Source organism: Triticum aestivum, chromosome 5B (genome assembly GCF_018294505.1).
Source record: "Triticum aestivum cultivar Chinese Spring chromosome 5B, IWGSC CS RefSeq v2.1, whole genome shotgun sequence".
Classification (NCBI taxonomy): Eukaryota; Viridiplantae; Streptophyta; class Magnoliopsida; order Poales; family Poaceae; genus Triticum; species Triticum aestivum.
In genome coordinates, this window is record NC_057807.1 from 4,218,861 (window position 1) to 4,232,393 (window position 13,533).

The 13,533-nt window shown below is 44.1% G+C and overlaps 1 protein-coding gene across 1 annotated transcript; it reads right to left on the bottom strand.

The window, feature by feature from the left end:
- Positions 1-2,447: 2,447 nt before the first annotated feature.
- Positions 2,448-8,531, bottom strand: LOC543056 (probable sucrose-phosphatase 1). The gene is made up of 9 exons (XM_044530448.1): positions 8,261-8,531; positions 5,433-5,501; positions 5,034-5,333; positions 4,834-4,935; positions 4,498-4,692; positions 4,119-4,406; positions 3,757-3,943; positions 2,886-2,932; positions 2,448-2,785 (listed from the first exon to the last, which is right to left on the bottom strand). Exons 1-9 carry the CDS (start codon positions 8,513-8,515, stop codon positions 2,696-2,698), a joined length of 1,533 nt encoding a protein of 510 aa, XP_044386383.1. The 5' UTR covers positions 8,516-8,531; the 3' UTR covers positions 2,448-2,695.
- Positions 8,532-13,533: the final 5,002 nt, after the last annotated feature.

Here is a 13,533-nt window from a genome sequence, read left to right on the forward strand (position 1 = left end):
GATGCCAAACACCTTTGGCTGCAAACCTTTGTGACCAACACGAGCACAACCATCAACAGGGCCAGTAACACAAAAAATGCCACAACCACGACCAGCTGCTTCACGGTCCTTCGGCGCACGACGGCGTCGACGATACATAAGAATAGGGACATGTACGGGCCTGCATCACTATCCCGATGCCGTTAACCACTAGCACCAGCATTGAGCCGAGCATGGAGGGGGGTGGCAAAAAAGATCTAGGCAGCGCATCCCAACATCATGGAAAAAAAGGCGAGTGCTCTTTTCTGCTGTCGGTGCTAAATCCGAGGTGTCGTAGGTTACCTCGGTATTAAAAAAGTTTGAAGGATTTCAACCAAGCTTAATGACGGAAATGTCCTTTATGGAACTAGCCACTCGCATCAGAGCTTTATACCGGACTGCTTCCGAGGTGGTGCACCACCTCGGTCTTCGAATGTTTTTTGCTGATTTTTTTATTTGTGCAATTCATTCTCTGCCTAGATGTATAGCCAGTGGCCCTCAAGGTGTGTACCGGTCTAAAGTCCAGTATGCACCTGAAGGATAGCATCAAACCACTGATCCCAGTAGCCCGTGAGACCTAGGTCGATTCGCGAAATAGGCCTGATAATCAAGTCCTTGCTCGGTAGCATACTTTAGGAACGAAAATGTGGTGCGCAATAGCTTCCAAGACTCAGGTTGGGTGTTTCTTTCATTTCCTTTTTTTTGCCTTTTCTTTTCTTATTTATGTTTTTGTTTTTCCTTTTTTAAATTAATTTAGGATTTCCAAAAATTCCAAATCTCAGAAAGTTGTGAGTTGAATTATTATTTTTGAGAAATCATAAAATGTTCATGAATTCAAAAAATGGTAGGAAAATCATAAAATGTTCAAGATTTTTAAAAATTGTTTGCATATTTTAAAAAATCACGATTTCAAAAAATGTTCATGATTTTTAAAAAGTGATTGTGCATTCTAAATATATTTAGCAATTTTAAAATAATATGAAATTTTAGAAAATATTCACAAAATTTAAACAGATACATAAATAACGAGCAAAACGAACCATCGCTTACATAGAGCTCTTTTAGGGGATATGTAGAGGTTGTTTTATGATTTTATTTAGACCATCGCTCATCAGTTAAAAAAGGGTTTTTGTGTTCTATACAACTCTTGGCCTTAGAAAAATTCACACAACTTTTATGGGTTAGTTTTTGTAAGCTATATGAAAGTGACTAAATGTCTAATTTGCCTCCATACATACCTATGTTTATTCTTGTGCTATAGTTTTACTGGTCATGAAAAACACCGTGATGCTAGGTCAAGGCGAGGCACGTCGTTCATCGGTCTAGCTCACGCAGGGTTCATCAATGCAGCTTGCTTAGCCATAAAATATTTCATTGTGGCGCCTTAGGAAATCAAGTTGTGATGAGACCATCACATTTTCAGTTTTTGACTTCTTAAAAGTCTCTTATCGCATTGTGACATGATTCAGACGTAGTTTGTGAAATGACATTTTAAAAGTCCTTATCTCAGCATAATTTGATTGTTTTCTCACATTGCAATGCATGGGCATATTTGCTATAATATCAAAAGGATGTTAAGGAATGTGGAGTTTCTACACCTAGGATCAAATACTCTTGGTATGAACGTAATATTATAAAAAAATAGAAAAGATTTTGAAAAGCTAATTTCCTTTGTGGCATACTTTAAGAAATGTTTGTTGTGCATGCAAAATTTCATCATGAAATGATATTGGTGAAAGGCGTGGTACAAAAAACAAAAACGATGCTCTGAAAATGTTACTTTCAAACGCATTTTAGAGCTCTGATTTTTTTTTTTGGTGAAAGGCATGGTAAAAATAAAAAAAAATCTTAAAGTATGTTGCAAAAATATTCAGATTTTTCTTATTTGTTTTTATTTTACTGTTCATATAAAGGACCATTTGAGCTTGGGTGGGTGGTGGCTTTTGCGACTGCCCCAATTGCATCATTTATTTATTTGTGAACTTAACAGTCTCGTGGAGGGGTACTTCGCAATTCCGTGGCATAGCACAACAAGTATCTCGACGATGATCAAAACGGAAGCAATAGAATCACGCTGGCTGACACAGGACAGGAAAACCAATACCAGACGCTGCTCCAATTGCTGCACCCAATTCTCTCTTCTAACTTTGTTTCTTAAAACACTAGGGATATATTTGTATTTTTTATCTTTTATAGTTTTACCTGCAAAATTTTCAGGGCAAACGACTTTTTCCTGATCAGACTTTTAGTTTCCATGTGTTTATGTAACTTGATTTTTTATTACTCACAAAAACATTGATTTTCTATTAATGAACTACATGGTTGCTCACAAAAACATTTTAGAGCTCCCGTCGTTCCTGGCGTCCGGTTGTCGCAAAAATGGATAAAAATGAATGTATCTTGAAGAACACTGAATAATAACTAACAAGTAGCAAATCAAACTAAGTATATACTGGGACTGGGGTCATTTACTTTAGTTTAGCCTCTCATGACATGACAGTAAGCATTAGGCAAAGGCATCAAGATGCCTCCGTAAACATCATCATCAGTCCAGTATATGCGTCTGGGAGCACTTATTAACAACATTATGAACAAGTAAAAGAAATTCGCGTGCTTTCGGTACACGATTTCTTATTTGATCCTCAACAAGAAAACCTCCTTCCCATGCGCCTCCAGTCTAGAGTTTGGATGACTGCTCGACCCCGGGATATTCTTTACGCCACGTCTTGTGAATGTGTGTTACCACAAAACCCCCAGGGGATTCAGGCTGAGTGACATCACGAAAACAACCCATGTTAAAATTTCCAAAATACGAGTGGGTCGGGTCAGGTTTTGGCTCAACACAAGTGATATATATATATATATACCTTTACATTCAGCGCAAGAGTTGTAAAACAGCACACCCACGCAGCACCTGAAAATAGCAGCGCATTAAACATTCAGCTGAGGATGATTCGCTAAGATAAGATTTATCAAGATAACGGGAGCATGCTTATATAATAATAATTGACGGGGCGGAAAAACTTTGAAATCCACATCACACTGTCCCACAGGTTATTTGCTATGCCCCCCATTAGGTAGAATCACAGAATCATGTCCATCAGATAGTATCAACTGGCAAAGCCATGCTAAAGTCCCCATATATCTTTGTTAGGAAGGGAACATGTCAAATCAGGTAGGCATATCATTTTAACTAGCTTCAAGCACAATTTCCATTAATCATAGACCAAGATTTATTCTCGACATCCCCAACTGACTAAGGATATAACTACTGATTGCTGAACAACGAATGACCCTCAACCCACGGGTTGTCCTTTTACAAAGGACTTTGAATCTATGACCATTATCATCAAGTAGTCATTGATGTTTACAGATTATGTAGTAAAGGGATTCATGTTTCAATCAACTTCTACTATCTAGATTACTTCATACTATAACCAGTAAGTCCATAATATCTGGTCAGAATAGAGTTATACAACAGTCCAGAGACTGTAAACTTAGCATTGCACTTTCTGTAACTGAATGATGCGGTCATTATTTCGCAACAGGAAAAAATAAGGATATGTGCGCAAAGTAATATAGAAAACCTACTACCATAGTCCTAAAATTATTACTTGGCATCCATGTCGAGTAAAGGTAAACCATAAATGACACTATCTATAAATAAAACAAGAATTCTGATTGAGCACATACAAACTGGGTAACTGTATAATACTTTGCAGAATCATAACAACTCACCTTCTGCCTCCCACAAGTCGAATCTCACAAGCCAACTGTCAGAAGCAGTCTGCAAGATAACTAGTCTGTCCACCCATGATCGGTACTTTTTCCCTTGTTTGTCACCATAACATGAAGCCAGCTCATCAATGGATGAATGGATCGAAAGTTCGACCCCAGACGGATGAATAATAACTCCATTTGCATCCTAGCACCCACAATAAATAAATAAATAATCTGAAAGCTTAAGAAAATATTAACGAAAATATGGCATTTTTTCAGAATTAGAAAGCTTGAGAAACTGAGATGGGAGAGGGAGAAATTTACACAAAAGCTAACCAAACTGTTTAAGTGTATATGGAAGTGGAAAACCATATACATACTGTGATGTTTTTGAAGTACTGTATAACTGAATCAGCCTTTGGAACATCAGCTCTACGCCACTTTTCGTACAGAACATAGAACTTCACAATGGCCACTGTAGGCTTGAAAGGGTCCTCCTTGATGTAAGGAAACTCAACGTCTCTTGGAGAAACATTAGGTCCTAGCTTGAAGTGCCCAATAGCTTGAATAATACCAGCAGCACACCTCTCAGTTGCATGAATTATCTTAGGATTATCCTTCGCATTTTCTGCATGCCACTGGAGTAGTTCCTCTTGGGCATTGCTAACCTAACATTTTAGAACATAGAGTTGCAGTAAATTCACATTCATTCACGCCTGAACTTTTATAGACACATCATGCAAGTTATTGTACACTGACCATGACACCATGTACACCAGGGATACTGAATAATTCTGCATCATTACCAGAGTCACCACAAGCAAGAGTATTGTTGGGTGTTTTTCCGCATGAACCTAACTTCTTGAGCAAATATGCAAGTGCTTGACCCTTTCCAGCCCCTTGAGCTAATATGTCAAGATCCTGGCCACCACTGTAGATTATTTTCGCATCTACCTGTTTACAGTAAATATAGTAGTTAACCACACAAATTCCAAAAAAAAACATGTTTCTTAAAGAATATATTACGAAAAACTAACACCTAACAACATCAGTAAACATGCTGCCTCTTAAAAAAGAGTAAACATGCTGCCTCACCCCACGTTTCTCAAACGTCTCGGAGAGAGACTTGATCACTCCTTGAGCATTCTTCTTGTCAACCAAAAAGCTGACCTTATGTGGACGCTGTTCTGTCTCTACCTGCATTCATGCAAGTGAATGACAATAAAGTGTTATTTGTATAGAAATCAAAATGATTATTAATTAGGGGAAGTAGCTGTTTAGCAATTGAAACATGCCTGAAGCTTCAGCTCAGAAAACTTAGCTGTCTCCTCAAGAACAATATTCCTGTCCCACTTATTGTTCAAATATTCCTCCCAGCCATGATCAGGGACCATGGCTTCACCATAAGTTATCTCAGAGCCCACAGACAAAATAGTGATGTCTGGAGTTAGCATAGGCTTCTCTTTCCTCAATTCCTTATACAGAGTAGGTGATCTTCCTGTTGAAAAGACAAGAAGAGAATCCTGACAGTAAACAGACTCCCAAAGGGCCCCAAACCTAAGCAAAGACAAGTTCTCTTCGTCATGATGATCAACCTGAAAGTTTGAAACCCAAGAAACTTCAAATTAGTTGGTCATACAAAGAAGTTACAATTATCTCTGGACAAAATCCAAGCTGCGAGTTTAGACAAACACCATTGTGTGATCGAGATCTGAAACAATCATAAGACGCGCAGAGCCCTTGAGCTTATCCATTTTAGCAACCTGCAAAGATGGTTGTCCTTCTGTGAGGAATTAAGCCTCGAAGGGAAGATCTTGGGTGCATAAAACATCAAGAAAAGTTCTATTCGTGCCATTGACATCATTAACTAAGAACCCAGACTTTCACAGGCAGTCAAAGGAGCAAGTAAAAGAGTAGTTCGTATATACTCATCCTAGTGTTTCCACTGCTGGTTTGCTGCATGCTATGAACTGTCTCCAGATTCCAGAAAATAAACTATCATACCCAACTCAGATCATGGACGCACTCAATGTGAAACAGAAACACATTGTCCAGTTTTAATAGAACATTTACTATCAAAACCTCATACAATCAGTGCTAACATAGAAGTGTGATTCAATTGTGTTTTGATACTGCTAGGCTGCTACGGGCCAGGTAATTAGCATCACTGGCTCTAGAATCTGGACGAAACAAACCCTACCAGAATTTTAAGAACGATCCAAGCAGGTTAGGGTTCGTCACCAACGATAGAAAGCAAACCAAGCCCGGACCGATCCCTGCTCCACGCCGGTCTAGGCGAACAGCGGAGGAGGACGGCAGTTATGGGAGATGCCCTTTGAGGTGGCATGCGAGATCTAGAGGCACGTTTGGCGTAGATTGTGTTCGATCGACGATGCCTTCGCCAGGGGAAGAGGAAGGGGAGTGGAGTGTGGGAGGAGAGACGGGTGGCGAGCGGTTGTTTCGGGAGAGATGGACGAGCGCCTTTCTTCCTCCTGAATTTCATTGGTGGTGAGGCCCCCGCGCCTTGGCTGCAACCGCTCCCTTCTATCGACACATCGATGGCTACCACAAGATAACATATCTCAGCATCTCCGGCCCATCCAATGGCATATCCATCTGTTTTTTGAAATGATTATTAATGGTTAAAAACATGTTTTTTACTCCTTCGAAAAAAAAGAACGGCGTTTTGACTAAAGACAACTTAGCAAAGAAATGATGGAAACAAAGCATTGCGAGTTTTGCCGCAGTAATGAGAACCTTAATAGAGGGTGATCGCCCCAGCGGCGCCCCCCACAGAGCAAATCAATTTAAAAAATTAGATCACATATTATAGCAAAAAAACTGCAATTTCATTCAAATTTTGTACATATTTTACAATTTTTTTGAATGAAATTCAAACCATGCGGCCTTAACCCTAACCCTAGCCTACTCAACGAGCTTGTCCCAGTCAATGTTGGAGGCGCTGCCGTTGCCATCGACGACGACTACAGCGATGGGGACGATGACAACGGCAGCGCCTCCAACGTCGACTGGGACAAGCTCGCCGAGGACAACCAGGATGGAGGAGGCTGCATGAGAGGTGGAGGCGCCGTCCCGATGCGCACGAAAAGTGGATGCGCCGTCCCGAGGCACACGGGAGGTGGAGGCGCCACCGGACGAGGAGGTGGCCATATGCGTCGAGTTCGCCATAGTCGCCATGTAGCTGGGCGTACCCAGTTTGATCTCGAGGGCCGAGTCCGCTAGGGCCGCCAGCAAGCCAGGGGAGTGGTCCCGCAGTTGCGATGGCACGCCGTAGCCCAGCTGCAGGGCCTCCTGCGACTCCGGTTCCAGGCGGCGTCGAACGAGGTTGAGGCAGCCGCACGGTGGGGATCGCCGCTCCTCCTTCACCGAGCCGATGAGAATGCCGCGGCGTCCATGCGGTGGCGATCGTCGCTCCTCCTTCACCAGGCAGCAGGTGCTGGCTCGCTGCACCGGTGGTAGCAGTCGGAGTGGGGCCACGCTGCCCGAGGCGGCGTGGCGGTGGGCGGCTTTGATTGCGCTGGCCACCGTGTGGCCAGTCGCCTCCCACTAGTGGTGCCACCCGACGGAGTTGTGGCGTGACATGAATGGGCCGTCGGCGGTGGCGAGGACCGCCACCCGCTCAAGTGTGAACCGTTGTAGCCACCGGCCCCGGTTGTGGACTTGTGGTAGTTGTCGTTCTCGGGGAGGCGTCACTCCTCCCGTGTCATCCAGCTCCGGCGGCAGATCTGCTCCGCCGTTTCGAGAAGCGGCGGCACAGGGAGGCCACCGGTGGACAAGCACCACCCCTTGGGGAGGCGGCAATCGGGTGGGGCGAGGAGCCCATAGCGGTGCAGCTCGCACGCGCCGTCATTGTTGATGGTGCGCCCGCCGCGGTACGCCAAGCCAGAAGCCTCGTAGTTGTGCGCCATTTGGCGCGGCGAGGAGAGCGAGGGCGAGTGGTGCGGGGTGGGTTTGCATGGCGAGGAGAAGGGTGTGGTGTGCACGGCGAGGAGAGGGGCGCCTGCCTTTTATCAGGGTAGATGGGGAGGGGGGGGGGGGTGCACTAGCGTTCATGCTACACGTTGGGATGCCGCATCGCCGGCGTGTGGGCTGGCGCTGGCCCGGACACATGGGGGGTGCTGTTTTTTTCAGTCCAGACCCCCATTGGGCCTTTGGGGGTTGTTCATTTGGGGGGTGCCGGTGGAGATGCTCTAATCATCCTTTTTTTTCCTTTTATTACTCATGCTGTTGACCATGTACAATGCACGCATCCTATCATCAAAATGAAAATATAGCACCAATAAACATACTGCTAACCGCCGAACACATATTGGGCAAGAACAAACAGCAACAAAATCAGACAGATTGCAGATGAGCCTGTTTATTTCGAATCATCCCCTCTCAAGATCGGGATCCTCTCAAATCTCAATCTGCCGCTGGCCAAGATCGGGTCGAGATTCGCGGTGCACGAGGGAGGAGTTGAGGCGCGCGGAGGGGAGGGGGGAGGGGGTTGGATTCATACCTTGACGGAGCCCGATGGCCTGCCGCCGCACGGCCGGTCTGCCGCCGCTCCCCGCCGCCGCGCCGCGCAAACCGCCGGTGTCCACTGCTGCTTGGTGGGAGCGCCGACCCGCCGCCACAGAGAGGAAGAAAGGAAGAGAGAGAGAGGCGAGGAGGGATGGGGTTCGTGCGGTTGGCGGTGAAATAGGGTGGTGGGGCCCCGCCCGTGAGGAGAGGTGAACCGCTGCCCACTTCCGGATCGGAAAACGCTCTCCATCACACACCCGCCCCAACCCAACCACGCGTCCTTCGGTGCTGTTTCACGCACCGGACCCTAGATAATAAGCGTCACACATATGACACGAATCAATCCGGTCTTATGCATATATCTATATCTATATCTACACACAACTAATTTTCTTATATACACCTCTGCAAACTGACATAAAAATGTTTAACGCTCTTATGTTAGTTCACAGAGGGATACATATCTTTCTTTAATATAATAATAAAGCGGCTATCATAAATATATGAAAATTGATTATAAATGTCTAGAATCTTAATATGGTGTTATATTACCTTTTAGATATTTATTTTTTTTGATTCAAATGCTTTTTTAAAAATATTCATATCTTCTAAACCCTAACTAATTTTGACATTATGTATATGGAAATCTCTACTACTTAAAAAGATCGTAAGGTTTTCATTTCACTTTTTTTTTCCATCACCCCTTCGCCCAACCTTTCATATATATGATAATCAATCACCTTAATTTACTTACTTTCTGAACAATTCCACTTTAATTTACTTACCAAATTTCTAATCAAAATATAAGGTATTCACGACCATAATTTGATGAATATTTACTTACGCAATCGCATTATTATTGATAGGTAAATCACAAGCTAACGCACTAGAATTTTTATATCCCATTGCAACGCACAAGCATTGTTCTAGTTGATTAGAAAAATATGTAGAATTTGAATATGATGTTCTTTTACCTGTTAAACTTATTTCAAATGCTATATAGGGGGACAATATGAATCAATAGCGTAGGATCCATCTTTCTTTCTTACAGGTGTAAATTGGCTTAGAAATCAACACCTCAGCAAAATTAGTTTGGAGAAGAAACAAACCATCTGTAACCATGCATGCACGACTCGGTAAAACTTCCAGGTGAAAAAAGTAGACTTCTCATCTTATGTGAAGAGAAAGAGAGACACCCTAGAATTGGCCACATTCAAGCGAGTTGTGATTGTGAGCATAGAGCCCGCCGTTGACAAGGGTGGGAAGGAGAGTAGACGGCAACATAGTTGGGATACACGTGGATCCATTGAGGTCTTCAGTCATGATTATTTTGTTAAGGACGTGTGGTATTTGTTTCCCCATTGCAACGCACGGGCTTTTTTCTAGTATAAACCTAATAATAAAGGGATATTGTTTCTGGCGGTACATCACTAAAATTACTCTTAAAGTTGCAAAATATTACCTATCAAAGCCACATATAAGTGATAGAAAACGTTTCACTCATGTCAATCCCCACCTGGGCTGGTCCATTCAGTACGGACCTCCTTCTTTAGTTTGAGCAGCCCATATCCGGGCGACCTGCTTATTTAGTTTTTCTTTTTATTTCTAATCTAAATAATCTGGGACTTCAAAAAAGTTTTGAAAATTTAAAATAATTTTTTTGAAATAAAAACTTTAATAAATCATAAAATGTTCGCGATTTTGTAAATAAAATGTTGCTTATTCAAAAAAATTCAAAATTTTGAAAAACAAATGTTCGGGAAATTAAAAAATGTTCATGATTTTCTTAAAAGTTCATGTATTAAAAATGTTAATGACATTGAACAAAATTTTGTCAATTCAACAAATGACCATGAATGGAAAATATCCTAAAAATTCAAAAACTGTTCGTGACTAATAAAATAGTTTATTCATTGATAAAATGCCCGCTGATTCAAAAAACGATCATGCATTTCAAAAAATGTTCGTTAGATCAAAAAAATGTACGTGAATTTAAAAAATTGTTCCACCAATTTCCAGAAGAATGTTCGTCGATTCTACAAATGTTCGCCGGTTCAAGAAAATTATTTAAAAAATGTTCACATTTTTTTAAATGTTATTAAATAGTATAAAATGTTCATGAATTCAAAAAATGTCCTTGATTTTAGAAAATGTTTCAAAATTTGTAAAAGTGTTCACGAATTTAAAAAAATGTTCATGATTTCAAATATGTAACCAGTTTAAAAAATGTTCATGATTTTATGAAATTGAGAGTGATAGTGTATCTCGGTGATGCAGTAAAGTATGATCATCGCCACTGAAAAGCCCTTTACTTAACAAACATCTATTTTTAATTTCAAGTAACTCAATACCCAAACTCCCTTGGTCTTTAGGACGGTAGGTGATATTCCACTTTGTTTAGCGATGCTTTCTCTTATATTGATCACTTTGCCAGAAAACCCGACTACGAAAGTAATCAAGTCTTTTTCGAACCCCAACTGGTATTTCAGAAAAGGAGAGAAGGAACATGGGTAGACTAGTGAGAACAGAATATATCAAGACAAGACAAACCCCATATGGAGCATCTTTCACGCCCATGATGCAAGCTTTTTTATTCTTGAAATGGTCCTCAATTGATTTCCATTCTTTATTTAGCAACTTTCTATAATGAATAGGAATTACCAAATATTTAAATGGAAAAGTACCTGCCTCACAACCAAAAATGTGGCCATACTCATTTTGCATCTCAACAGCTTTGCCAAAGCAACATATTTCACTGTTGTGAAAGTTAAACTTAAGTGCCGACAGTTGTTCAAATATAGAAAAATAAGCTTCATATTAACGGCTTTGTCAAGGTCATTGTCGGTGTCAAAACCGGCGGATCTCGGGTAGGGGGTCCCGAACTGTGCGTCTAGGCGGATGATAACAGGAGACAAGGGACACGATGTTTTTACCCAGGTTCGGGCCCTCTCGATGGAGGTAAAACCATACTCCTGCTTGATTAATATTGATGATATGGATAGTACAAGAGTAGATCTACCACGAGATCGGAGTGGCTAAACCCTAGAATCTAGCCTATGGTATGATTGTTGTTCGTCCTACGAACTAAAACTCTCCGGTTTATATAGACACCGGAGAGGGCTAGGGTTACACAGAGTCGGTTACAATGGGAGGAGATCTTCATATCGTATCGCCAAGCTTGCCTTCCACACCAAGGAAAGTCCCATCCGGACACGGGACGGAGTCTTCAATCTTGTATCTTCATAGTCTAGGAGTCCGGCCAAAGGTCATAGTCCGGCCATCCGGACACCCCCTAATCCAGGACTCCCTCAGTAGCCCCTGAACCAGGCTTCAATGACGACGAGTCCGGCGCACAAGTTGTCTTCGGTATTGCAAGGCGGGTTCCTCCTCCGAATATTTCATAGAAGATGTTGAACACCAGGGTAGTGTCTGACTCTGCAAAATAAGTTCCACATTCCTTCGTAGAGAGAATAATATTTGCATCAATCAGATCTGTTGACGTATTCCGTGGCGTAACATCATGCCACAGCCAGGCTCTTTATTCATTTTATTATTCCACCTCGGCGCGTTTAGCGAGGCGGTTTCCCTAGCACGTCTTGTCAAAGCAGAGATCGTGTCCCCTTATTCCGGGATTCTCATCAATACGGGTGTGGGTAACCCAACCGCGCCATTAACCGCGGTGCTTGGGGGTTAAGCGAGTTTTATTAGGCCGGTGGGGAGCTCGTAGTTTTGGCCGCCCATATAAGGGGATAAGAATCCGCCCTTTCCATTCACGCCCTCTTCCTCCTCTGCTTATCCGTCCCTGCGCGCTCGAGCTCCAGCGCCCAAGCCCGCACTTCCCACCTCAACCTTCTCCAACCATGTCAGGAGCGGGAGGTAGATGGATGGCCTCCTCCGTCATGGAGGGACAAATCAAAAACCTGAGGAAGGCCGGATACTTGTCTAACGACATCGCGCACCGGCTCCCAGATGCGGGGCAACTCATCCCCACCCCCAGGCCCCATGAGAGGGTTGTTTTTCTTCCCCATTTCCTCCGCGGACTGGGTTTTCCTCTTCACCCGTTCGTCCGGGGGCTCATGTTCTACTACGGCCTGGACTTCCACGATCTGGCCCCGAACTTCATCCTCAATATCTCGGCGTTTATCGTCGTGTGCGAGGCCTTCTTCCGCATCCAGCCCCACTTTGGCCTATGGCTGAAGATCTTCAGCGTCAAGCCGAAGGTCGTGCAAGGCCGACAGGCGGAATGCGGAGGCGCCATGGTGGGTAAGATAGCCAACGTCACCTGGCTCGAGGGTGCCTTCGTGGAAACCATCAAAGGGTGGCAATCTGGGTGGTTTTATATTACCGAGCCGCGTGACCCTAAATGGGCAGCGGCCCCTGAATTTCGATCCGGCATCCCCACCCGGCACACATCTTGGAAAGAGACGGGCCTGTCGTGGGGCAATCCGGAAGAGGTGACCAGACTCCAAACCTGCGTCCGAGACCTGGTGGACAAGAAGGTCAAACTTGTCAACATGGTCTAGGTCATGCTCTTGCGCCGGATCCTCCCGTGTCAACGACGGGACTTCAATTTGTGGGAGTTCGACTCGTCCCGGCACCAGACTCTATCTCGGCTCTTCGAAACGAAGCACGAGGACGCCTGGAAGGTGCTTTTCAAAAGCTCTGAGGTCTCCCCTCCCGTCACCGAGGATCGCGGGTTCTGCACCAAACGTCAAGCCTCCGAAGTAAGCTTACCTTTAGCCCCTTACGGGATATCCGCATTTCATAGTGTGACCTTATGTGGGATCTAAACTCCCGTTCCTTTGACAGGATTGGAAGAGGACATCCGGATAGTTTGACTGTCCGGCCCCTTTGCCCGAAGGCCTAGTAGACGCACACTTAGCGAAGCTACTGGTTCCGGCACCCCATGTGGTGCCGGAGAAGAAGGCCAAGGAGAAGGCCACGGGTACCCGAAAGAGTTCCCGACGCCCGGTGTCATCGGATTTGCCCGACGGCTCCAACGCGCCCTCCGCCTCCGAACATGAGGAGGAGGAAGAAGAAGATGCCTCTCCCCCTCCAACGGGGGGAGGAAAGAAGAGAAAGGCCGCCCCAACTGGGGAAGCCGGAGGGTCCAAGAAGGGGAAGCCCCTTCTACCGGACTTCGCCCCCGATGCCGAAGACGGCGAGGAGGACTGGCCCTCCAGGGTCAAGCCCCTAGCAAAATCGTAAGTGTCCGGCTACCCGAATGACTTATTGCACTCCTTTATTATTTGATAGCTTCTAACACCG